The 27,437-nt window shown below is 60.1% G+C and overlaps 1 protein-coding gene across 1 annotated transcript in view; it reads right to left on the bottom strand.

Moving 5' to 3' along the window:
- TMEM17 (transmembrane protein 17) overlaps positions 1 to 14,898 on the bottom strand; it is a 35,185-nt gene extending 20,287 nt beyond the window's left edge. The window contains exons 1-2 of the mRNA XM_075584611.1: positions 14,615 to 14,898; positions 12,773 to 12,876 (exon numbers count right to left, since the gene is read on the bottom strand). Of these exons, the coding sequence (XP_075440726.1) occupies positions 12,773 to 12,876; positions 14,615 to 14,723 (213 nt within the window). The 5' untranslated portion in view covers positions 14,724 to 14,898. The remainder of the gene's footprint in view (positions 1 to 12,772; positions 12,877 to 14,614) is intronic.
- Positions 14,899 to 27,437: the final 12,539 nt, after the last annotated feature.

Here is a 27,437-nt window from a genome sequence, read left to right as displayed (position 1 = left end):
GGTATCCCAGGAGTGACCCCACTCACACAGCTCCAACTCCGATATCCCAGGAGTGACCCCACTCACACAGCTCCGACCCCGGTATCCCAGGAGTGACCCCACTCACACAGCTCCAACTCCGATATCCCAGGAGTGACCCCACTCACACAGCTCCGACCCCTTTATCCCAGGAGTGACCCCACTCACACAGCCCCGACCCCTGCATCCCAGGAGTGACCCCACTCACACAGCCCCGACCCCGGTATCCCAGGAGTGACCCCACTCACACAGCCCCGACCCCGGTATCCCAGGAGTGACCCCACTCACACAGCCCCGACCCCGGTATCCCAGGAGTGACCCCACTCACACAGCTCCGACCCCGGTATCCCAGGAGTGACCCCACTCACACAGCCCCGACCCCGGTATCCCAGGAGTGACCCCACTCACACAGCTCCGACCCCGGTATCCCAGGAGTGACCCCACTCACACAGCTCCAACTCCGATATCCCAGGAGTGACCCCACTCACACAGCTCCGACCCCGATATCCCAGGAGTGACCCCACTCACACAGCTCGGAACCCGGTATCCCAGGAGTGACCCCACTCACACAGCTCCAACTCCGATATCCCAGGAGTGACCCCACTCACACAGCTCCGACCCCTGTATCCCAGGAGTGACCCCACTCACACAGCCCCGACCCCTGCATCCCAGGAGTGACCCCACTCACACAGCCCCGACCCCGGTATCCCAGGAGTGACCCCACTCACACAGCTCCGACCCCGGTATCCCAGGAGTGACCCCACTCACACAGCTCTGACCCCGGTATCCCAGGAGTGACCCCACTCACACAGTCCCGACCCCTGTATCCCAGGAGTGACCCCACTCACACAGCTCCGACCCCGATATCCCAGGAGTGACCCCACTCACACAGCTCCGACCCCGGTATCCCAGGAGTGACCCCACTCACACAGCTCCAACTCCGATATCCCAGGAGTGACCCCACTCACACAGCTCCGACCCCGATATCCCAGGAGTGACCCCACTCACACAGCTCGGAACCCGGTATCCCAGGAGTGACCCCACTCACACAGCTCCAACTCCGATATCCCAGGAGTGACCCCACTCACACAGCTCCGACCCCTGTATCCCAGGAGTGACCCCACTCACACAGCCCCGACCCCTGCATCCCAGGAGTGACCCCACTCACACAGCCCCGACCCCGATATCCCAGGAGTGACCCCACTCACACAGCCCCGACCCCTGTATCCCAGGAGTGACCCCACTCACACAGCCCCGACCCCTGTATCCCAGGAGTGACCCCACTCACACAGCTCCGACCCCGATATCCCAGGAGTGACCCCACTCACACAGCCCCGACCCCGGTATCCCAGGAGTGACCCCACTCACACAGCCCCGACCCCGGTATCCCAGGAGTGACACCACTCACACAGCCCCGACCCCGGTATCCCAGGAGTGACCCCACTCACACAGCCCCGACCCCGGTATCCCAGGAGTGACCCCACTCACACAGCTCCGACCCCGGTATCCCAGGAGTGACCCCACTCACACAGCTCCGACCCCGGTATCCCAGGAGTGACCCCACTCACACAGTCCCGACCCCTGTATCCCAGGAGTGACCCCACTCACACAGCTCCGACCCCGATATCCCAGGAGTTACCCCACTCACACAGCTCCGACCCCGGTATCCCAGGAGTGACCCCACTCACACAGCCCCGACCCCGGTATCCCAGGAGTGACCCCACTCACACAGCTCCAACTCCGATATCCCAGGAGTGACACCACTCACACAGCCCCGACCCCGGTATCCCAGGAGTGACCCCACTCACACAGCCCCGACCCCGGTATCCCAGGAGTGACCCCACTCACACAGCTCCGACCCCGGTATCCCAGGAGTGACCCCACTCACACAGCTCCGACCCCGGTATCCCAGGAGTGACCCCACTCACACAGCCCCGACCCCTGTATCCCAGGAGTGACCCCACTCACACAGCTCCGACCCCGATATCCCAGGAGTGACCCCACTCACACAGCTCCGAACCCGGTATCCCAGGAGTGACCCCACTCACACAGCCCCGACCCCGGTATCCCAGGAGTGACCCCACTCACACAGCTCCAACTCCGATATCCCAGGAGTGACCCCACTCACACAGCTCCGACCCCGATATCCCAGGAGTGACCCCACTCACACAGCCCCGACCCCGGTATCCCAGGAGTGACCCCACTCACACAGCTCCAACTCCGGTATCCCAGGAGTGACCCCACTCACACAGCTCCGACCCCGGTATCCCAGGAGTGGCCCCACTCACACAGCCCCGACCCCGGTATCCCAGGAGTGACCCCACTCACACAGCTCCGACCCCGGTATCCCAGGAGTGACCCCACTCACACAGCTCCGACCCCGGTATCCCAGGAGTGACCCCACTCACACAGCCCCGACCCCGGTATCCCAGGAGTGACCCCACTCACACAGCTCCGACCCCGATATCCCAGGAGTGACCCCACTCACACAGCTCCGACCCCGGTATCCCAGGAGTGACCCCACTCACACAGCCCCGACCCCGGTATCCCAGGAGTGACCCCACTCACACAGCTCCAACTCCGATATCCCAGGAGTGACCCCACTCACACAGCTCCGACCCCGATATCTCAGGAGTGACCCCACTCACACAGCCCCGACCCCGGTATCCCAGGAGTGACCCCACTCACACAGCTCCAACTCCGATATCCCAGGAGTGACCCCACTCACACAGCTCCGACCCCAATATCCCAGGAGTGACCCCACTCACACAGCCCCGACCCCGGTATCCCAGGAGTGACCCCACTCACACAGCTCCGACCCCGGTATCCCAGGAGTGACCCCACTCACACAGCTCCGACCCCGGTATCCCAGGAGTGGCCCCACTCACACAGCCCCGACCCCGGTATCCCAGGAGTGACCCCACTCACACAGCTCCGACCCCGGTATCCCAGGAGTGACCCCACTCACACAGCCCCGACCCCAGTATCCCAGGAGTGACCCCACTCACACAGCTCCGACCCCGGTATCCCAGGAGTGACCCCACTCACACAGCTCCGACCCCGGTATCCCAGGAGTGACCCCACTCACACAGCTCCGACCCCGGTATCCCAGGAGTGACCCCACTCACACAGCTCCGACCCCGGTATCCCAGGAGTGACCCCACTCACACAGCTCCGACCCCGGTATCCCAGGAGTGACCCCACTCACACAGCCCCGACCCGGTATCCCAGGAGTGACCCCACTCACACAGCTCCGACCCCGGTATCCCAGGAGTGACCCCACTCACACAGCTCCGACCCCGGTATCCCAGGAGTGACCCCACTCACACAGCCCCGACCCCGGTATCCCAGGAGTGACCCCACTCACACAGCTCCGACCCCGGTATCCCAGGAGTGACCCCACTCACACAGCCCCGACCCCGATATCCCAGGAGTGACCCCACTCACACAGCTCCGACCCCGATATCCCAGGAGTGACCCCACTCACACAGCTCCGACCCCGATATCCCAGGAGTGACCCCACTCACACAGCCCCGACCCCGATATCCCAGGAGTGACCCCACTCACACAGCCCCGACCCCGATATCCCAGGAGTGACCCCACTCACACAGCCCCGACCCCGATATCCCAGGAGTGACCCCACTCACACAGCTCCGACCCCGATATCCCAGGAGTGACCCCACTCAAACAGCTCCGACCCCGGTATCCCAGGAGTGACCCCACTCACACAGCTCCGACCCCGGTATCCCAGGAGTGACCCCACTCACACAGCTCCAACTCCGATATCCCAGGAGTGACCCCACTCACACAGCTCCGACCCCGGTATCCCAGGAGTGACCCCACTCACACAGCTCCGACCCCGGTATCCCAGGAGTGACCCCACTCACACAGCTCCGACCCCGGTATCCCAGGAGTGACCCCACTCACACAGCCCCGACCCCTGTATCCCAGGAGTGACCCCACTCACCCAGCTCCGACCCCGATATCCCAGGAGTGACCCCACTCACACAGCTCCGACCCCGGTATCCCAGGAGTGACCCCACTCACACAGCCCCGACCCCGGTATCCCAGGAGTGACCCCACTCACACAGCTCCAACTCCGATATCCCAGGAGTGACCCCACTCACACAGCTCCGACCCCGATATCCCAGGAGTGACCCCACTCACACAGCCCTGACCCCGGTATCCCAGGAGTGACCCCACTCACACAGCTCCAACTCCGATATCCCAGGAGTGACCCCACTCACACAGCTCCGACCCCAATATCCCAGGAGTGACCCCACTCACACAGACCCGACCCCGGTATCCCAGGAGTGACCCCACTCACACAGCTCCGACCCCGGTATCCCAGGAGTGACCCCACTCACACAGCACCGACCCCGGTATCCCAGGAGTGGCCCCACTCACACAGCCCCGACCCCGGTATCCCAGGAGTGACCCCACTCACACAGCTCCGACCCCGGTATCCCAGGAGTGACCCCACTCACACAGCCCCGACCCCGGTATCCCAGGAGTGACCCCACTCACACAGCTCCGACCCCGGTATCCCAGGAGTGACCCCACTCACACAGCTCCGACCCCGGTATCCCAGGAGTGACCCCACTCACACAGCTCCGACCCCGGTATCCCAGGAGTGACCCCACTCACACAGCTCCGACCCCGGTATCCCAGGAGTGACCCCACTCACACAGCTCCGACCCCGGTATCCCAGGAGTGACCCCACTCACACAGCCCCGACCCGGTATCCCAGGAGTGACCCCACTCACACAGCTCCGACCCCGGTATCCCAGGAGTGACCCCACTCACACAGCCCCGACCCCGGTATCCCAGGAGTGACCCCACTCACACAGCTCCGACCCCGGTATCCCAGGAGTGACCCCACTCACACAGCCCCGACCCCGATATCCCAGGAGTGACCCCACTCACACAGCTCCGACCCCGATATCCCAGGAGTGACCCCACTCACACAGCTCCGACCCCGATATCCCAGGAGTGACCCCACTCACACAGCCCCGACCCCGATATCCCAGGAGTGACCCCACTCACACAGCCCCGACCCCGATATCCCAGGAGTGACCCCACTCACACAGCCCCGACCCCGATATCCCAGGAGTGACCCCACTCACACAGCTCCGACCCCGATATCCCAGGAGTGACCCCACTCAAACAGCTCCGACGCCGGTATCCCAGGAGTGACCCCACTCACACAGCTCCGACCCCGGTATCCCAGGAGTGACCCCACTCACACAGCTCCGACACCGATATCCCAGGAGTGACCCCACTCACACAGCTCGGAACCCGGTATCCCAGGAGTGACCCCACTCACACAGCTCCAACTCCGATATCCCAGGAGTGACCCCACTCACACAGCTCCGACCCCGGTATCCCAGGAGTGACCCCACTCACACAGCTCCGACCCCTGTATCCCAGGAGTGACCCCACTCACACAGCCCCGACCCCTGCATCCCAGGAGTGACCCCACTCACACAGCCCCGACCCCGATATCCCAGGAGTGACCCCACTCACACAGCCCCGACCCCTGTATCTCAGGAGTGACCCCACTCACACAGCCCTGACCCCTGTATCCCAGGAGTGACCCCACTCACACAGCTCCGACCCCGATATCCCAGGAGTGACCCCACTCACACAGCCCCGACCCCGGTATCCCAGGAGTGACCCCACTCACACAGCCCCGACCCCGGTATCCCAGGAGTGACACCACTCACACAGCACCGACCCCGGTATCCCAGGAGTGACCCCACTCACACAGCCCCGACCCCGGTATCCCAGGAGTGACCCCACTCACACAGCTCCGACCCCGGTATCCCAGGAGTGACCCCACTCACACAGCTCCGACCCCGGTATCCCAGGAGTGACCCCACTCACACAGCCCCGACCCCTGTATCCCAGGAGTGACCCCACTCACACAGCTCCGACCCCGATATCCCAGGAGTGACCCCACTCACACAGCTCCGACCCCGGTATCCCAGGAGTGACCCCACTCACACAGCCCCGACCCCGGTATCCCAGGAGTGACCCCACTCACACAGCTCCAACTCCGATATCCCAGGAGTGACCCCACTCACACAGCTCCGACCCCGATATCCCAGGAGTGACCCCACTCACACAGCCCCGACCCCGGTATCCCAGGAGTGACCCCACTCACACAGCTCCAACTCCGATATCCCAGGAGTGACCCCACTCACACAGCCCCGACCCCGGTATCCCAGGAGTGACCCCACTCACACAGCTCCGACCCCGGTATCCCAGGAGTGACCCCACTCACACAGCTCCGACCCCGGTATCCCAGGAGTGACCCCACTCACACAGCTCCGACCCCGGTATCCCAGGAGTGACCCCACTCACACAGCTCCGACCCCGGTATCCCAGGAGTGACCCCACTCACACAGCTCCGACCCCGGTATCCCAGGAGTGACCCCACTCACACAGCCCCGACCCGGTATCCCAGGAGTGACCCCACTCACACAGCTCCGACCCCGGTATCCCAGGAGTGACCCCACTCACACAGCCCCGACCCCGGTATCCCAGGAGTGACCCCACTCACACAGCTCCGACCCCGGTATCCCAGGAGTGACCCCACTCACACAGCCCCGACCCCGATATCCCAGGAGTGACCCCACTCACACAGCTCCGACCCCGATATCCCAGGAGTGACCCCACTCACACAGCTCCGACCCCGATATCCCAGGAGTGACCCCACTCACACAGCCCCGACCCCGATATCCCAGGAGTGACCCCACTCACACAGCCCCGACCCCAATATCCCAGGAGTGACCCCACTCACACAGCCCCGACCCCGATATCCCAGGAGTGACCCCACTCACACAGCTCCGACCCCGATATCCCAGGAGTGACCCCACTCAAACAGCTCCGACGCCGGTATCCCAGGAGTGACCCCACTCACACAGCTCCGACCCCGGTATCCCAGGAGTGACCCCACTCACACAGGTCCGACACCGATATCCCAGGAGTGACCCCACTCACACAGCTCGGAACCCGGTATCCCAGGAGTGACCCCACTCACACAGCTCCAACTCCGATATCCCAGGAGTGACCCCACTCACACAGCTCCGACCCCGGTATCCCAGGAGTGACCCCACTCACACAGCTCCGACCCCTGTATCCCAGGAGTGACCCCACTCACACAGCCCCGACCCCTGCATCCCAGGAGTGACCCCACTCACACAGCCCCGACCCCGATATCCCAGGAGTGACCCCACTCACACAGCCCCGACCCCTGTATCTCAGGAGTGACCCCACTCACACAGCCCTGACCCCTGTATCCCAGGAGTGACCCCACTCACACAGCTCCGACCCCGATATCCCAGGAGTGACCCCACTCACACAGCCCCGACCCCGGTATCCCAGGAGTGACCCCACTCACACAGCCCCGACCCCGGTATCCCAGGAGTGACACCACTCACACAGCACCGACCCCGGTATCCCAGGAGTGACCCCACTCACACAGCCCCGACCCCGGTATCCCAGGAGTGACCCCACTCACACAGCTCCGACCCCGGTATCCCAGGAGTGACCCCACTCACACAGCTCCGACCCCGGTATCCCAGGAGTGACCCCACTCACACAGCCCCGACCCCTGTATCCCAGGAGTGACCCCACTCACACAGCTCCGACCCCGATATCCCAGGAGTGACCCCACTCACACAGCTCCGACCCCGGTATCCCAGGAGTGACCCCACTCACACAGCCCCGACCCCGGTATCCCAGGAGTGACCCCACTCACACAGCTCCAACTCCGATATCCCAGGAGTGACCCCACTCACACAGCTCCGACCCCGATATCCCAGGAGTGACCCCACTCACACAGCCCCGACCCCGGTATCCCAGGAGTGACCCCACTCACACAGCTCCAACTCCGATATCCCAGGAGTGACCCCACTCACACAGCTCCGACCCCGGTATCCCAGGAGTGGCCTCACTCACACAGCCCCGACCCCGGTATCCCAGGAGTGACCCCACTCACACAGCTCCGACCCCGGTATCCCAGGAGTGACCCCACTCACACAGCCCCGACCCCAGTATCCCAGGAGTGACCCCACTCACACAGCTCCGACCCCGGTATCCCAGGAGTGACCCCACTCACACAGCCCCGACCCCGGTATCCCAGGAGTGACCCCACTCACACAGCTCCGACCCCGGTATCCCAGGAGTGACCCCACTCACACAGCCCCGACCCCGGTATCCCAGGAGTGACCCCACTCACACAGCTCCGACCCCGGTATCCCAGGAGTGACCCCACTCACACAGCCCCGACCCCGATATCCCAGGAGTGACCCCACTCACACAGCTCCGACCCCGATATCCCAGGAGTGACCCCACTCACACAGCTCCGACCCCGATATCCCAGGAGTGACCCCACTCACACAGCCCCGACCCTGATATCCCAGGAGTGACCCCACTCACACAGCCCCGACCCCGATATCCCAGGAGTGACCCCACTCACACAGCTCCGACCCCGGTATCCCAGGAGTGACCCCACTCACACAGCTCCGACCCCGGTATCCCAGGAGTGACCCCACTCACACAGCTCCGACCCCGGTATCCCAGGAGTGACCCCACTCACACAGCCCCGACCCGGTATCCCAGGAGTGACCCCACTCACACAGCTCCGACCCCGGTATCCCAGGAGTGACCCCACTCACACAGCCCCGACCCCGGTATCCCAGGAGTGACCCCACTCACACAGCTCCGACCCCGGTATCCCAGGAGTGACCCCACTCACACAGCCCCGACCCCGATATCCCAGGAGTGACCCCACTCACACAGCTCCGACCCCGATATCCCAGGAGTGACCCCACTCACACAGCTCCGACCCCGATATCCCAGGAGTGACCCCACTCACACAGCCCCGACCCCGATATCCCAGGAGTGACCCCACTCACACAGCCCCGACCCCGATATCCCAGGAGTGACCCCACTCACACAGCCCCGACCCCGATATCCCAGGAGTGACCCCACTCACACAGCTCCGACCCCGATATCCCAGGAGTGACCCCACTCAAACAGCTCCGACGCCGGTATCCCAGGAGTGACCCCACTCACACAGCTCCGACCCCGGTATCCCAGGAGTGACCCCACTCACACAGCTCCGACACCGATATCCCAGGAGTGACCCCACTCACACAGCTCGGAACCCGGTATCCCAGGAGTGACCCCACTCACACAGCTCCAACTCCGATATCCCAGGAGTGACCCCACTCACACAGCTCCGACCCCGGTATCCCAGGAGTGACCCCACTCACACAGCTCCGACCCCTGTATCCCAGGAGTGACCCCACTCACACAGCCCCGACCCCTGCATCCCAGGAGTGACCCCACTCACACAGCCCCGACCCCGATATCCCAGGAGTGACCCCACTCACACAGCCCCGACCCCTGTATCTCAGGAGTGACCCCACTCACACAGCCCTGACCCCTGTATCCCAGGAGTGACCCCACTCACACAGCTCCGACCCCGATATCCCAGGAGTGACCCCACTCACACAGCCCCGACCCCGGTATCCCAGGAGTGACCCCACTCACACAGCCCCGACCCCGGTATCCCAGGAGTGACACCACTCACACAGCACCGACCCCGGTATCCCAGGAGTGACCCCACTCACACAGCCCCGACCCCGGTATCCCAGGAGTGACCCCACTCACACAGCTCCGACCCCGGTATCCCAGGAGTGACCCCACTCACACAGCTCCGACCCCGGTATCCCAGGAGTGACCCCACTCACACAGCCCCGACCCCTGTATCCCAGGAGTGACCCCACTCACACAGCTCCGACCCCGATATCCCAGGAGTGACCCCACTCACACAGCTCCGACCCCGGTATCCCAGGAGTGACCCCACTCACACAGCCCCGACCCCGGTATCCCAGGAGTGACCCCACTCACACAGCTCCAACTCCGATATCCCAGGAGTGACCCCACTCACACAGCTCCGACCCCGATATCCCAGGAGTGACCCCACTCACACAGCCCCGACCCCGGTATCCCAGGAGTGACCCCACTCACACAGCTCCAACTCCGATATCCCAGGAGTGACCCCACTCACACAGCTCCGACCCCGGTATCCCAGGAGTGGCCTCACTCACACAGCCCCGACCCCGGTATCCCAGGAGTGACCCCACTCACACAGCTCCGACCCCGGTATCCCAGGAGTGACCCCACTCACACAGCCCCGACCCCAGTATCCCAGGAGTGACCCCACTCACACAGCTCCGACCCCGGTATCCCAGGAGTGACCCCACTCACACAGCCCCGACCCCGGTATCCCAGGAGTGACCCCACTCACACAGCTCCGACCCCGGTATCCCAGGAGTGACCCCACTCACACAGCCCCGACCCCGGTATCCCAGGAGTGACCCCACTCACACAGCTCCGACCCCGGTATCCCAGGAGTGACCCCACTCACACAGCCCCGACCCCGATATCCCAGGAGTGACCCCACTCACACAGCTCCGACCCCGATATCCCAGGAGTGACCCCACTCACACAGCTCCGACCCCGATATCCCAGGAGTGACCCCACTCACACAGCCCCGACCCTGATATCCCAGGAGTGACCCCACTCACACAGCCCCGACCCCGATATCCAAGGAGTGACCCCACTCACACAGCTCCGACCCCGATATCCCAGGAGTGACCCCACTCACACAGCTCCGACCCCGGTATCCCAGGAGTGACCCCACTCACACAGCTCCGACCCCGGTATCCCAGGAGTGACCCCACTCACACAGCTCCGACCCCGGTATCCCAGGAGTGACCCCACTCACACAGCCCCGACCCCGGTATCCCAGGAGTGACCCCACTCACACAGCTCCGACCCCGGTATCCCAGGAGTGACCCCACTCACACAGCTCCGACCCCGATATCCCAGGAGTGACCCCACTCACACAGCTCCGACCCCGATATCCCAGGAGTGACCCCACTCACACAGCTCCGACCCCGATATCCCAGGAGTGACCCCACTCACACAGCTCCGACCCCGGTATCCCAGGAGTGACCCCACTCACACAGCTCCGACCCCGATATCCCAGGAGTGACCCCACTCACACAGCCCCGACCCCAGTATCCCAGGAGTGACCCCACTCACACAGCTCCGACCCCGTTATCCCAGGAGTGACCCCACTCACACAGCTCCGACCCCGGTATCCCAGGAGTGACCCCACTCACACAGCTCCGACCCCGGTATCCCAGGAGTGACCCCACTCACACAGCCCCGACCCCGGTATCCCAGGAGTGACCCCACTCACACAGCTCCGACCCCAGTATCCCAGGAGTGACCCCACTCACACAGCCCCGACCACGGTATCCCAGGAGTGACCCCACTCACACAGCTCCGACCCCGATTTCCCAGGAGTGACCCCACTCACACAGCTCCAACTCCGATATCCCAGGAGTGACCCCACTCACACAGCTCCGACCCCGATATCCCAGGAGTGACCCCACTCACACAGCTCCGACCCCGATATCCCAGGAGTGACCCCACTCACACAGCCCCGACCCCGATATCCCAGGAGTGACCCCACTCACACAGCTCCAACTCTGATATCCCAGGAGTGACCCCACTCACACAGCTCCGACCCCGATATCCCAGGAGTGACCCCACTCACACAGCTCCGACCCCGATATCCCAGGAGTGACCCCACTCACACAGCCCCGACCCCGATATCCCAGGAGTGACCCCACTCACACAGCTCCGACCCCGATATCCCAGGAGTGACCCCACTCACACAGCTCCAACTCCGATATCCCAGGAGTGACCCCACTCACACAGCTCCGACCCCGATATCCCAGGAGTGACCCCACTCACACAGCTCGGAACCCGATATCCCAGGAGTGACCCCAACTCACACAGCCCCAACTCCGATATCCCAGAAGTGACCCCACTCACACAGCTCCAACTCCGATATCAAAGTAGTGACCCCACTCACACAGCTCCAACTCCGATATCCCAGGAGTGACCCCACTCACACAGCTCCAACTCCGATATCCCAGGAGTGACCCCACTCACACAGCTCCAACTCCGATATCCCAGGAGTGACCCCACTCACACAGCTCCAACTCCGATATCCCAGGAGTGACCCCACTCACACAGCTCCGACCCCGATATCCCAGGAGTGACCCCACTCACACAGCTCCGACCCCGGTATCCCAGGAGTGACCCCACTCACACAGCCCCGACCCCGATATCCCAGGAGTGACCCCACTCACACAGCTCCGACCCCGATATCCCAGGAGTGACCCCACTCACACAGCTCCGACCCCGATATCCCAGGAGTGACCCCACTCACACAGCTCCGACCCCGATATCCCAGGAGTGACCCCACTCACACAGCTCGGAACCCGATATCACAGGAGTGACCCCACTCACACAAATCCGACCCCGATATCACAGTACTAACCCCACTCACACAGCTCCGACCCCGATATCCCAGGAGTGACCCCACTCACACAGCTCGGAACCCGATATCACAGGAGTGACCCCACTCACACAGCTCCGACCCCGATATCACAGGAGTGACCCCACTCACACAGCTCGGAACCCGATATCCCAGGAGTGACCCCACTCACACAGCTCGGAACCCGATATCACAGGAGTGACCCCACTCACACAGCTCGGAACCCGATATCACAGGAGTGACCCCACTCACACAAATCCGACCCCGATATCACAGGAGTGACCCCACTCACATAGCTCCCTTTGCTATCTTTATGTGTACCTTTAGCTGAAGCAATAAAAAGTCACAAATCCACCACAAGGGAAAATAGAACGTGTTAAAATAGAGCGACATCTGCAGTGGTAAACTGGAAACTACGTCCACTTCTGGGGGAGAGAGAGGAAACGTTGGAGGAGAAGGAGGAGAGAGCTCAGCTTCTCCCTGACCCCCGGGGCCCCCATTCTCTCCCTGACCCCCGGGGCCCCCATTCTCTCCCTGACCCCCCAGCCTCTCTCCCTGACCCCCCAGCTTCTCTCCCTGACCCCCATTCTCTCCCTGACCCCCCAGCCTCTCCCTGACCGCATGCCTCTTCCTGAAACCCGGGGCCCCCAGCCTCTTCCTGAAACCCGGGGCCCCCAGCCTCTCCCTGACCCCCAGCCTCTCCCTGACCCCCGGGGCCCCCAGTCTCTCCCTGACCACCAGCCTCCCTGACCCCTGGGGCCCACAGCCTCTCCCTGACCCCTAGGGCCCCCGACCTCTTCCTGGCCCCTGGGGCCCCCAGCCTCTTCCTGAACCCGCAACCTCTCCCTGGCCCCTGGGGCCCCCAGCCTCTCCCTGGCCCCGGGACCCCCAGCCTCTCCCTGGCCCCGGGACCCCCAGCCTCTCCCTGACCCCGGGACCCCCTGCCTCTCCCTGACCCCGGGACCCCCAGCCTCTCCCTGACCCCCAGCCTCTCCCTGACCCCGGGACCCCCAGCCTCTCCCTGGCCCCGGGACCCCCAGCCTCTCCCTGGCCCCGGGACTCCCAGCCTCTCCCTGACCCCGGGACCCTCAGCCTCTCCCTGGCCCCCGGGACCCCCAGCCTCTCCCTGGCCCCGGGACCCGCAGCCTCTCCCTGGCCCCGGGACCCCCAGCCTCTCCCTGACCCCCAGCCTCTCCCTGGCCCCGGGACCCCCAGCCTCTCCCTGGACCCGGGGCCCCCAGCCTCTCCCTGGTCCTGGGACCCCCAGCCTCTCCCTGGTCCCGGGACCCCCAGCCTCTCCCTGGCCCCGGGACCCCCAGCCTCTCCCGGACCCCGGGACCCCCAGCCTCTCCCTGACCCCCAGCCTCTCCCTGACCCCGGGACCCCCAGCCTCTCCCTGGCCCCGGGACCCCCAGCCTCTCCCTGACCCCGGGACCCCCAGCCTCTCCCTGACCCCGGGACCCCCAGCCTCTCCCTGACCCCGGGACCCTCAGCCTCTCCCTGGCCCCCGGGACCCTCAGCCTCTCCCTGGCCCCCGGGACCCCCAGCCTCTCCCTGGCCCCCGGGACCCCCAGCCTCTCCCTGGCCCCGGGACCCCCAGCCTCTCCCTGGCCCCGGGACCCCCAGCCTCGGGACCCCCAGCCTCTCCCTGGCCCCCAGCCTCTCCCTGACCCCGGGACCCCCAGCCTCTCCCTGGCCCCGGGACCCCCAGCCTCTCCCTGGCCCCGGGACCCCCAGCCTCTCCCTGGTCCCGGGACCCCCAGCCTCTCCCTGACCCCGGGACCCCCAGCCTCTCCCTGGTCCCGGGACCCCCAGCCTCTCCCTGACACCGGGACCCCCAGCCTCTCCCTGACACCGGGACCCCCAGCCTCTCCCTGGCCCCCGGGGCCCCCAGCCTCTCCCTGACCCCCGGGGCCCCCAGCCTCTCCCTGACCCCCGGGGCCCCCAGCCTCTCCCTGACCCCCGGGGCCCCCAGCCTCTCCCTGACCCCCGGGGCCCCCAGCCTCTCCCTGGCCCCAGGGACCCCCAGCCTCTCCCTGGCCCCGGGGCCCCCAGCCTCTCCTTGGCCCCGGGGCCCCCAGCCTCTCCCTGGCCCCGGGGCCCCCAGCCTCTCCCTGGCCCCCAGGCCCCCGGCCTCTCCTTGGCCCCCGGCCTCTCCCTTACCGCGGGCCGGGGTCTCCTCCCCCCTCTCGGGGACGGTCCGGCTCACATCACTCAGCACATTCCGGGTCAGAGAGACCAGCTGCCGCCGGACCGGACCGGGCAGCGCCATCTTGTCGAAGGAGCGTCGCTATGCCAACGGTACCAGCGTTCCGAGGAGGGGCGGGGCCAAGCGTTACCACGGCAACAACCTACAGGCGGGAACGCGAGCGGGACCCTGCGCATGCGCATAATCAGTGGGGTGAGGGGGTGAGGGGGTGAGGGGGTGAGGGGGTGAGGGGGTGGAGAGAGAATAGGGGAGCCTGTCAGAGGGGGGTGGGGACAGAGATTGGGGAGCCTGTCGGGGGGGGGAGAGAGATTAGGGGAGCCTGTCAGAGGGGGGGGGGGAGAGAGATTAGGGGAGCCTGTCAGGGTGGGGAGAGAGATTAGGGGAGCCTGTCAGGGGGGGGGGGGGAGAGAGATTAGGGGAGCCTGTCAGAGGGGGGGGAGAGAGATTAGGGGAGCCTGTCAGGGGGGGGGGGGGGGGGGTGGTGAGAGAGATTAGGGGAGCCTGTCCGGAGGGGATGGGGAGATAGTTTTGGGGAGCCTGTTCTGAGGGGTAGGGGGGAGAGAGAATAGGGGAGCCTGTCTGGAGGGGGTGGGGGAGAGAATAGGGGAGCCTGTCTGGAGGGGGTGGGGAGAGAGATTAAGGGAGCCTGTCAGGGGGGGTGGGGAGAGAGATTAGGGGAGCCTGTCTGGAGGGGATGGGGAGAGAGTTTTGGGGAGCCTGTCTGGAGGGGGTGGGGGGAGAGAGAATAGAGGAGCCTGTCTGGAGGGGGTGGGGAGAGAGATTAGGGGAGCCTGTCAGGGGGGGTGGGGGAGAGAATAGGGGAGCCTGTCTGGAGGGGGTGGGGGAGAGAATAGGGGAGCCTGTCTGGAGGGGGTGGGGAGAGAGATTAAGGGAGCCTGTCAGGGGGGGTGGGGAGAGAGATTAGGGGAGCCTGTCTGGAGGGGATGGGGAGAGAGTTTTGGGGAGCCTGTCTGGAGGGGGTGGGGGGAGAGAGAATAGAGGAGCCTGTCTGGAGGGGGTGGGGAGAGAGATTAGGGGAGCCTGTCAGGGGGGGTGGGGAGAGAGATTAGGGGAGCCTGTCTGGAGGGGATGGGGAGAGAGTTTTGGGGAGCCTGTTCTGAGGGGGTGGGAGGAGAGAGAATAGAGGAGAGAATAGAGGAGCCTGTCTGGAGGGGGTGGGGGGAGAGATTAGGGGAGCCTGTCTGGAGGGGGTGGGGGGAGAGATTAGGGGAGCCTGTCTGGAGGGGGTGGGGGGAGAGATTAGGGGAGCCTGTCTGGAGGGGGTGGGGGGAGAGATTAGGGGAGCCTGTCTGGAGGGAGTGTAATGTCCGGGGGAACACCTCTCCCTAAGGGGGTTCCTCCCGTGACTTTGTCTACCCGACACGCTCAGGCTCTGCTGTCTCGCCGCCGCGAGCAGCATCCTCCTTCCTCTTCTTTGATCCCTGCGGTAGTTGAAGAACGCGCGCATGCGCGCGCAGGACCACGCGCTTTTACGTCCTCCTGCAGGAGGAGCTCCCGCCCCCAGCTCAGGCCGCACGTATCTCTCCCGCGCGGCGCACACGCCTGATGCGCGTGCACCGCCCACAAGTCTCGCATCAAGCCATCAGCTGTGGCAATCTTTTCTCCACCAATCCCTATCCTCCCTGGGGCCGCTCCCCCCTCGCTCCCCCTCTTCCTATTGGTCCTTGCTCCTATTTATACCCTGCCCAGCCATTCCTTCTGTGGCTGAGCATAGCTTTGTGTGACCTGTGTTACCCACGCTCGTGCCTGCCTCAGTGCCTGTGTCTCTGTCTTCCCTAGTGATTCCCGTGTACCGAACCGGCTTGGCTGTGGACCCGCTCTGGACTTCGACCCTTGGCTTACTCTCTGACCTCCCGAACTCTCCGACCCTTTACCTCGGCTTACGGATTCCGACCTACCCCCCGGCTCTGGACCCCAGGCTCTCGGTACCGACTATTCTTCTGGTACTTCCCTATACGTCCGGCGAGTATCTAAACTTCATCTTATACTCCCGCACAGATCCGGGCGCCTACCACCCACTTTCCAGACGTGTCCCGTAGCTGTGGGTGCAGGTGTTACCCTTCTCTCCTCAGTTTCGGGGTCCCTCCTTCTCCGTGGTGAGCACAGCGTGACAGGGAGTGGGGAGAGAGAGAATATGGGAGCCTGTCTGGAGGGGGTGGGGAGAGAGAGAATAGGGGTGCCTGTCTGGAGGGACTTGGGGGAGAGAATAGGGGAGCCTATCTGGAGGGGGTGGGGGGAGAGATTAGGGGAGCCTGTCCGGAGGGAGTGGGGAGAGAGAGATTAGGGGAGCCTGTCCGGAGGGGGTGGGGAGAGAGATTAGGGGAGCCTGTCAGGAGGGGGTTGTTAGGACCAGCAGGTCAGGCCAGAATCTGCACTTGTGTTAAGCCATCCATTTTGTCTGTTCATAACCAGTTAAGATTCTGTAGTCAGCCTTTTGCTGAAATATAATTTCTAATGTATTCAGCTTCTGCCAAGTTACATTTCCTTTCTCCCTGCTCAGGATATTGCTAAGATACTTTGTGTATTGTCAGTTTCCTGCTCTTTTAGTCAGTAAACAATAAGACTGGTTCTTTTAGAGAGGCAGAATCGTATAAATTTAGTTGCCAGAGATTCAAGGTCTCTTGATAACAGACAATGAATAAGCTATGTATTCAGACAGTGCCTGTATTGGGAGAATCACATCCCAAAATCATGCCACTAATATGTCCTGCCCCTAAATCATGCCTCTAATCAAAGCCACGCCCAAGCCACACCCAGGTTACACCTATGTTGCGCCTCTAACCAAACCCCTCTGTTTTCCTGTATAAAAATCATAACCCTATATCACCATTGGGGTTCCGGTGGAGACCACATTTGGAGGTGGGGGAGACACCTCATAAACACAGAAGCAGCAAGAGAACTGAGAGGGACCAACACTCCAAGTTTAAAGAGCCAGAGCGCGGACTGAACTTTTCATTAAAAAATAAGACAAAGGAATTTGAAATCTGGCTTGCGTTACGTTTCATTTCCTTCGTTTTCCGGGCCCGTGAAATCATCAAAATCTGAGATAACACGTGTCAGTGCGTGTAAAGCTTCCCGGGGGAGTCTGCTGCACGGTGCAGATGTGTATATCCAGTCACAAAGCCTTCAGCTCTTTTGGCAGAGGAAATGTTCCTTTCAGTTCTGAAGCCTAGGCAAGGAAAAGGTTTCCTTCAGAGGTGGTGAGAGAGATTAGGGGAGTCTGTCAGGTGGGGGTGTGGCGAGAGAGTTTTGGGGAGCCTGTTCTGAGGGGGTGGGAGGAGAGAAATTAGGGGAGCATGTCCGGAGGGAGTGGGGAGAGAGAGATTAAGGGTGCCTGTCCGGAGGTGGTGGGGGGAGAGATTAGGAGAGCCTGTCCGGAGGGGGTGGGGAGAGAGAGATTAGGGGAGCCTGTCCGGAGGGAGTGGGGAGAGAGAGATTAAGGGAGTTTTAGGAAAGAGATTATTGGAGCCTGTCTGGAGGGGGTGGGGGGAGAGAGATTAGTGTGAGGATTCGCCATCCTGGTGGCTGAAACCCATTGCCACGGGAGACCAGGAGTAATACCAGGGATCGATATCGCCAGACAGAACACGGGAGACCAGGACTAATACCCGGGATCGATATCGCCAGACAAAACACAAGAGTTTATAAAATTAATTTATTGGAAAAACATATCCACAACTATACAAAAGACACAAACATCACACATACCCAACTGGGGACACTGGGGGATGCCTTGCCTAACTAGTCCCAGGGTCCTATACCCAACTGGGGACACTGGGGGATACCCTGCCTAACTAGTCCCAGGGTCCTATACCCAACTGGGGACACTGGGGGATACCCTGCCTAACTAGTCGCAGGGACCTATACCCAACCGGGGAACCTGGGGAATACCCTGCCTAACTAGTCACAGGGACTTATACCCAACTGGGGACACTGGGGGATACCCTGCCTAACTAGTCACAGGGACCTATACCCAACTGGGGACACTGGGGGATACCCTGCCTAACTAGTCACAGGGACCTATACCCAACTGGGGACACTGGGGGATACCCTGCCTAACTAGTCACAGGGACCTATACCCAACTGGGGACACTGGGGGATACCCTGCCTATCTAGTCACAGGAACCTATACCCAACTGGGGACACTGGGGGATACCCTGCCTAACTAGTCACAGGGACTACTTGCAGAGATTTCACCTGTTCTCTTTCTTTGCCCAGTGTCTACAGGACTGGTTTTCAGGCCTGCGAACAGCACTGGATTGGACACTGCAGTTTCTCCCTGTCACAGCAACACCTCTGTAACTCTCTGCAGGCTCTGTCTGCTAGGGGTCTCCCTCCCTGTCTGCTAGGGGTCTCCCTCCCTGCCTGCTAGGGGTCTCCCTCCCTGTCTGCTAGGGGTCTAGGCAAAGAAAGAGAACAGGTGAAATCTCTGCAAGTAGTCCCTGCGACTAGTTAGGCAGGGTGCCCCCCAGTGTCCCCAGTTGGGTATAGGTCCCTGCGACTAGTTAGGCAGGGTATCCCCCAGTGTCCCCAGTTGTGTATAGGTCCCTGCGACTAGTTAGGCAGGGTATCCCCCAGTGTCCCCAGTTGGGTATAGGTCCCTGCGACTAGTTAGGCAGGGTATCCCCCAGTTGGGTATAGGTCCCTGTGACTAGTTAGGCAGGGTATCCCCCAGTGTCCCCAGTTGGGTATAGATCCCTGTGACTAGTTAGGCAGGGTATCCCCCAGTTGGGTATAGGTCCCTGTGACTAGTTAGGCAGGGTATCCCCCAGTTGGGTATAGGTCCCTGTGACTAGTTAGGCAGGGTATCCCCCAGTTGGGTATAGGTCCCTGTGACTAGTTAGGCAGGGTATCCCCCAGTTTGGTTTAGGTCCCTGTGACTAGTTAGGCAGGGTATCCCCCAGTTGGGTATAGGTCCCTGTGACTAGTTAGGCAGGGTATCCCCCAGTTTGGTATGTGTGATGTTTGTGTCTTTTGTATAGTTGTGGATATGTTTTTCCAATAAATTAATTTTATAAACTCTCGTGTTCTGTCTGGCGATATTGATCCCGGGTATTAGTCCTGGTCTCCCGTGTTCTGTCTGGCGATATTGATCCCTGGTATTAGTCCTGGCCTCCCGTGTTTGTCTGGCGATATTGATCCCGGGTATTAGTCCTGGTCTCCCGTGTTCTGTCTGGAGATATTGATCCCGGGTATTAGTCCTGGTCTCCCATGTTCTGTCTGGCGATATTGATCCCGGGTATTAGTCCTGATCTACCGTGTTCTGTCTGGCGATATTGATCCTGGGTATTAGTCCTGGTCTCCCATGTTCTGTCTGGCGATATTGATCCCGGGTATTAGTCCTGGTCTCCCGTGTCTGCCTGGCGATATTGATCCCGGGTATTAGTCCTGGTCTCCCGTGTTCTGTCTGGAGATATTGATCCCGGGTATTAGTCCTGGTCTCCCGTGTTCTGTCTGGCGATATTGATCCCGGGTATTAGTCCTGGTCTCCCGTGTCTGCCTGGCGATATTGATCCCGGGTATTAGTCCTGGTCTCCCGTGTTCTGTCTGGCGATATTGATCCCGGGTATTAGTCCTGGTCTCCCGTGTCTGTCTGGCGATATTGATCCCTGGTATTAGTCCTGGCCTCCCGTGTCTGTCTGGCGATATTGATCCCGGGTATTAGTCCTGGTCTCCCGTGTCTGTCTGGCGATATTGATCCCGGGTATTAGTCCTGGTCTCCCGTGTCTGCCTGGCGATATTGATCCCGGGTATTAGTCCTGGTCTCCCGTGTTCTGTCTGGCGATATTGATCCTGGGTATTAGTCCTGGTCTCCCGTGTCTGTCTGGCGATATTGATCCCGGGTATTAGTCCTGGTCTCCCGTGTTCTGTCTGGAGATATTGATCCCGGGTATTAGTCCTGGTCTCCCGTGTCTGTCTGGCGATATTGATCCTGGGTACTAGTCCTGGTCTCCCGTGTTCTGTCTGGAGATATTGATCCCGGGTATTAGTCCTGGTCTCCCGTGTTCTGTCTGGAGATATTGATTCCTGGTCTCCCGTGTTCTGTCTGGAGATATTGATCCCGGGTATTAGTCCTGGTCTCCCGTGTTCTGTCTGGCGATATTGATCCCTGGTATTAGTCCTGGTCTCCCGTGACACACACATTGAAAATGGAGTACAATTTTGGGCACCACTCCTTAGAAAATACATTATGGAACTAGAGAGAGTGCAGAGAAGAGCCACCAAATTAATAAAGGGGATGGACAATCTAACTTATGAGGAGAGGCTAGCTAAATTAGATTTATTTACATTAGAAAAGAGGCGTCTAAGAGGGGATATGATAACTATATACAAATATATTCAGGGACAATACAAGGAGCTTTCAAAAGAACTATTCATCCCACGGGCAGTACTAAGGACTCTGGGCCATCCCTTAAGGTTGGAGGAAAGGAGATTTCACCAGCAACAAAGGAAAGGGTTCTTTACAGTAAGGGCAGTTACTGTGGGATTCATTACCCATTGAGACTGTGATGTCAGATACAATGGATTTGGTTAAAAAAAAGGTTGGACATCTTTTTAGATGGGAAAGGTATACAGGGATATACCTAACAAGTATACATGGGAAGGATGTTGATCCAGGGAGTAATCCGATTGCAAATTCTTGGAGTCAGGAAGAAATTTATTTTTCCCCTTATGAGATATCATTGGATGGTACAGTATGTCACTGGGGGTTTGTGTTTGCCTTCCTCTGGATCAATATACTGTAAGTACGGATATAGGATAAAGTATCTGCCGTCTAAATTTAGCATAGGTTGAACTTGATGGACATATGTCTTTTTTCAACCTCATCTACTATGTAACTATGTAACTATGTAACTATGATCGGATGATCATTATTAACTTTTTGTTTGAACACCATTAATCCAGTTGTGGTACAAGGAAATTGGCTACCGTTGTTTTACTGTTGGCTTCGGCAGAATAAACTCCGGTTTATTTAATGTTTTTGTGTTGTGCCGGGTGCTTTGCGATCCCTGGTAATCAGCTAAACCCCGTATCATGAAAAATACAGCATCCAAATCCACAGAAACTGGCACTAGCAGCATGGCGACTGAACGGCAGTTGTAGGAAACACAATACACTGAAGGAAAGGGTCAAATTCTAGAGTCTACCACCGTATCTGGTTAAACTTTCTCTGGTGGGGCAACAATAACTGCTATAGTGGCTCCTTCCACCGCAGTATTAGAGTTCTTTCAAACAGGATATGACAAAGGGATTAGTCTCCGTTTCCTCAAAGTGGAAGTATCTGTTTTAACAGCACTTCTAGAGAGGAATTTGGCCAGAGAAACTAGTCATCAGATTGTTACAAGCAGTAAATCAGGAGACGTATGCCTTCGTGGGACCTATCTGGTCCTACAGGTATCAATGAGGCCTCAATTCAAACCACTGCAAGATTTATCTTTAAGCATACTTACATAGAAGACAGTAGCCATTACTTCCACAAGGAGTGGGCAAACTGTAAGCATTGTCATGTAAAGAGCTATTCCTTATCGTGCACAAAGACAATTGTTTTAAGACCAATGTACCATTTCCTACCTAAGGAAATTCCTTCTGGTTCTAGTAGATCCTTCTGTTCAACTTTAACTAAGCTGTGTTTGCAAGTCCACCAGAGTGCCGGTTTCATTCTTTTTGTTCTACCTAAGGTAGTGTTATCTCTTCATTTGACATTTTTTATCTCATCTTTTCTGCCTGAACCAAAAAATCCACGAGAGGAAGATCTACATAAATTTGATGTAGCGAAACATTATCTAAAATCAATGCACAACTTCAGGAAGTGCGATAGATTGTGTGTCCTTCCACGAGGTACCAGAAAGGGGCAGGCAGCTTCTAAGGCTACAATTCTCCACCGGATCACCAAGATGCAGACAGAGAGATCAGGTTCCTGAGAACTGGAAGGTGCACCGAACCAGAGCTGTGACCACGTCATGGGCTCTCAAGGCCCAAGTATTACCTGCGGAGTTATGTAACGCAGCTGTGTGGTCATCCTTTGACACATTTATTAATCATTACAGACTTGGCGTCTAGTCTACTGCAGACGCAAGTTTTGGACAGAAGGTGTTACACGCTGTTATTCGAGAATGTCAGATTATTTGTTGTATATGCGTTAAGTGTTTTGTCCCCACTCATTATTACTGTTTGGGCATGTACCACTAGTATCACTCCTACAAGTGGTTAATGGCAAAAGAGACCATTTATAGTTTCTCTTACCGGACTCTGTTCATGGCATGGGTATTTTCCCACCCTTTTGTTGTTGTGTGTCCATCAGGCCTGCTGGGGGCTCGGTTGGTGCCGAAAGTTAGGCCTGGTCAGCCCCAACTTCTGCATCCAGCTGCTGAGCCTCTGGTTGCTGGCCGTCGGACCCCAGCTCTCCCAAACAGCTGTAGGCCCCTCCCCTGCTGGCGCACGCTGGAAGCTGAGTGCGATTTGTGTGCGGGCCCAGCACCCGGCACGCAGAGAGGGCAGCCAGTCATGGGAGAGAGGCCCAGCCTCGCAGAGAGGGCGGCCAGTCATGGGAGAGAGGCCCGGCCTCGCAGAGAGGGCGGCCAGTCATGGGAGAGAGGCCCGGCCTCGCAGAGAGGGTGGCCAGTCATGGGAGAGAGGCCCGGCCTCGCAGAGAGGGCGGCCAGTCATGGGAGAGAGGCCCGGCCTCGCAGAGAGGGCGGCCAGTCATGGGAGAGAGGCCCGGCCTCGCAGAGAGGGCGGCCAGTCATGGGAGAGAGGCCCGGCCTCGCAGAGAGGGCAGCCAGTCATGGGAGAGAGGCCCAGCCTCGCAGAGAGGGCGGCCAGTCATGGGAGAGGCCCAGCCTCGCAGAGAGGGCGGCCAGTCATGGGAGAGAGTCCCAGCCTCGCAGAGAGGGCGGCCAGTCATGGGAGAGAGGCCCGGCCTCGCAGAGAGGGCGGCCAGTCATGGGAGAGAGGCCCAGCCTCGCAGAGAGGGCGGCCAGTCATGGGAGAGAGGCCCGGCCTCGCAGAGAGGGCGGCCAGTCATGGGAGAGAGGCCCGGCCTCGCAGAGAGGGCGGCCAGTCATGGGAGAGAGGCCCGGCCTCGCAGAGAGGGCGGCCAGTCATGGGAGAGAGGCCCGGCCTCGCAGAGAGGGCGGCCAGTCATGGGAGAGAGGCCCGGCCTCGCAGAGAGGGCGGCCAGTCATGGGAGAGAGGCCCGGCCTCGCAGAGAGGGCGGCCAGTCATGGGAGAGAGGCCCAGCCTCGCAGAGAGGGCGGCCAGTCATGGGAGAGGCCCAGCCTCGCAGAGAGGGCGGCCAGTCATGGGAGAGAGTCCCAGCCTCGCAGAGAGGGCGGCCAGTCATGGGAGAGAGGCCCGGCCTCGCAGAGAGGGCGGCCAGTCATGGGAGAGAGGCCCAGCCTCGCAGAGAGGGCGGCCAGTCATGGGAGAGAGGCCCAGCCTCGCAGAGAGGGCGGCCAGTCATGGGAGAGAGGCCCAGCCTCGCAGAGAGGGCGGCCAGTCATGGGAGAGAGGCCCGGCCTCGCAGAGAGGGCGGCCAGTGATGGGAGAGAGGCCCAGCCTCGCAGAGAGGGCGGCCAGTCATGGGAGAGAGGCCCAGCCTCGCAGAGAGGGCGGCCAGTCATGGGAGAGAGGTCCAGCCTCGCAGAGAGGGCGGCCAGTCATGGGAGAGAGGCCCAGCCTCGCAGAGAGGGCGGCCAGTCATGGGAGAGAGGCCCAGCCTCGCAGAGAGGGCGGCCAGTCATGGGAGAGAGGCCCGGCCTCGCAGAGAGGGCGGCCAGTCATGGGAGAGAGGCCCAGCCTCGCAGAGAGGGCGGCCAGTCATGGGAGAGAGGCCCAGCCTCGCAGAGAGGGCGGCCAGTCATGGGAGAGAGGTCCAGCCTCGCAGAGAGGGCGGCCAGTCATGGCAGAGAGGCCCAGCCTCGCAGAGAGGGCGGCCAGTCATGGGAGAGAGGCCCAGCCTCGCAGAGAGGGCGGCCAGTCATGGGAGAGAGGTCCGGCCTCGCAGAGAGGGCGGCCAGTCATGGGAGAGAGGCCCAGCCTCGCAGAGAGGGCGGCCAGTCATGGGAGAGAGGCCCGGCCTCGCAGAGAGGGCGGCCAGTCATGGGAGAGAGGTCCAGCCTCGCAGAGAGGGCGGCCAGTCATGGGAGAGAGGTCCAGCCTCGCAGAGAGGGCGGCCAGTCATGGGAGAGAGGCCCGGCCTCGCAGAGAGGGCGGCCAGTCATGGGAGAGAGGTCCAGCCTCGCAGAGAGGGCGGCCAGTCATGGGAGAGAGGCCCAGCCTCGCAGAGAGGGCGGCCAGTCATGGGAGAGAGGCCCAGCCTCGCAGAGAGGGCGGCCAGTCATGGGAGAGAGGTCCAGCCTCGCAGAGAGGGCGGCCAGTCATGGGAGAGAGGCCCGGCCTCGCAGAGAGGGCGGCCAGTGATGGGAGAGAGGCCCAGCCTCGCAGAGAGGGCGGCCAGTCATGGGAGAGAGGCCCAGCCTCGCAGAGAGGGCGGCCAGTCATGGGAGAGAGGTCCAGCCTCGCAGAGAGGGCGGCCAGTCATGGGAGAGAGGCCCGGCCTCGCAGAGAGGGCGGCCAGTCATGGGAGAGAGGCCCGGCCTCGCAGAGAGGGCGGCCAGTCATGGGAGAGAGGCCCGGCCTCGCAGAGAGGGCGGCCAGTCATGGGAGAGAGGTCCAGCCTCGCAGAGAGGGCGGCCAGTCATGGGAGAGAGGCCCAGCCTCGCAGAGAGGGCGACCAGTCATGGGAGAGAGGCCCAGCCTCGCAGAGAGGGCGGCCAGTCATGGGAGAGAGGCCCAGCCTCGCAGAGAGGGCGGCCAGTCATGGGAGAGAGGCCCGGCAGCAGCGGGGGAGAGCCAGGGCACCAAAACCTCACATCACCTCAAAGGTAAATGGTGTGTGTGTGTTGTATTTTGTGTGTGGGGAGGCGTGTTGTATTTTGTGTGTGGGGAGGCGTGTTGTATTTTGTGTGTGGGGAGGCGTGTTGTATTTTGTGTGTGGGGAGGCGTGTTGTATTTTGTGTGTGGGGAGGCGTGTTGTATTTTGTGTGTGGGGAGGCGTGTTGTATTTTGTGTGTGGGGAGGCGTGTTGTATTTTGTGTGTGGGGAGGTGTGTTGTATTTTGTGTGTGGGGAGGCGTGTTGTATTTTGTGTGTGGGGAGGCGTGTTGTATTTTGTGTGTGGGGAGGCGTGTTGTATTTTGTGTGTGGGGAGGCGTGTTGTATTTTGTGTGTGGGGAGGCGTGTTGTATTTTGTGTGTGGGGAGGCGTGTTGTATTTTGGGTGTGGGGAGGCGTGTTGTATTTTGTGTGTGGGGAGGCGTGTTGTATTTTGTGTGTGGGGAGGCGTGTTGTATTTTGTGTGTGGGGAGGCGTGTTGTATTTTGTGTGTGGGGAGGCGTGTTGTATTTTGTGTGTGGGGAGGCGTGTTGTATTTTGTGTGTGGGGAGGCGTGTTGTATTTTGTGTGTGGGGAGGCGTGTTGTATTTTGTGTGTGGGGAGGCGTGTTGTATTTTGGGTGTGGGGAGGCGTGTTGTATTTTGTGTGTGGGGAGGCGTGTTGTATTTTGTGTGTGGGGAGGCGTGTTGTATTTTGTGTGTGGGGAGGCGTGTTGTATTTTGTGTGTGGGGAGGCGTGTTGTATTTTGTGTGTGGGGAGGCGTGTTGTATTTTGTGTGTGGGGAGGCGTGTTGTATTTTGTGTGTCCATAGTCTGTATTTCAGTTTGGGGAAATCCTAAGACTGTCTCGGGGTAGGGGGGTGCCTTTTATGTATGCAGATACCCACTAGTATGCATTACTCTCACAATATTACTCTCCCACTAGTATGCATTACTCTCACAATATTACTCTCCCACGAGTATGCATTACTCTCACAATATTACTCTCCCACTAGTATGCATTACTCTCACAATATTACTCTCCCACTAGTATGCATTACTCTCACAATATTACTCTCCCACTAGTATGCATTACTCTCACAATATTACTCTCCCACTAGTATGCATTACTCTCACAATATTACTCTCCCACTAGTATGCATTACTCTCACAATATTACTCACCCAATAGTATGCATTACTCTCACAATATTACTCTCCCACTAGTATGCATTACTCTCACAATATTACTCTCCCACTAGTATGCATTACTCTCACAATATTACTCTCCCACTAGTATGCATTACTGTAGAGGGAGAAAGGGGGTGGCCCGGTATTAAAGGGGTTGCACCCCATATGGCCATCCCCTGACCTCACCAGAGAGACAAGGGCTTACCTGGACTGCGGTCCAGGGATGAGGTTTGCACCTTGTTGTACCTTGAAAATGTATGTTCCCCTGTTCCCATGTTTCATTATAATCCTGTATTTTAATGTTTTAAAGTGCATTTCTGTATCTCCAGTTCTGGAGGTCGCAGAGAGTTCATATTTGGCCAATATGTGGAGTCACTGTAGGCATTAAAAACTGGCAAAGGTCGACCCACTGAGCCCACCAGAATGGAACTTATTAATATGTGTAGATATTAAAGTGCATATGTATTTTAGTTTGGATCTGTTCTGAAAATGCAGACGCCATTTGCTAGGCTAATAAGTTATGAAGGGCAGACGGCTGAGTAGCCTAAGCACGGTGATCAAAAGTTAGCTGCCTTGATTGTTACCCAATGTCTAGGGATTAAGTATTAGTCAATCAACAAACTCTGCCAGTCTAATTGTTTCCTGAGGGCATGGGTTAGTCTGTTAGTCTGTGTCTCCACATTAGAGAGTGGAT

Source organism: Ascaphus truei, unplaced genomic scaffold (assembly GCF_040206685.1).
Source record: "Ascaphus truei isolate aAscTru1 unplaced genomic scaffold, aAscTru1.hap1 HAP1_SCAFFOLD_676, whole genome shotgun sequence".
Taxonomy (NCBI): Eukaryota; Metazoa; Chordata; class Amphibia; order Anura; family Ascaphidae; genus Ascaphus; species Ascaphus truei.
The sequence above is the reverse complement of the archived record's forward strand: the minus strand, read 5'-3'. Positions and strand labels throughout refer to the sequence as shown.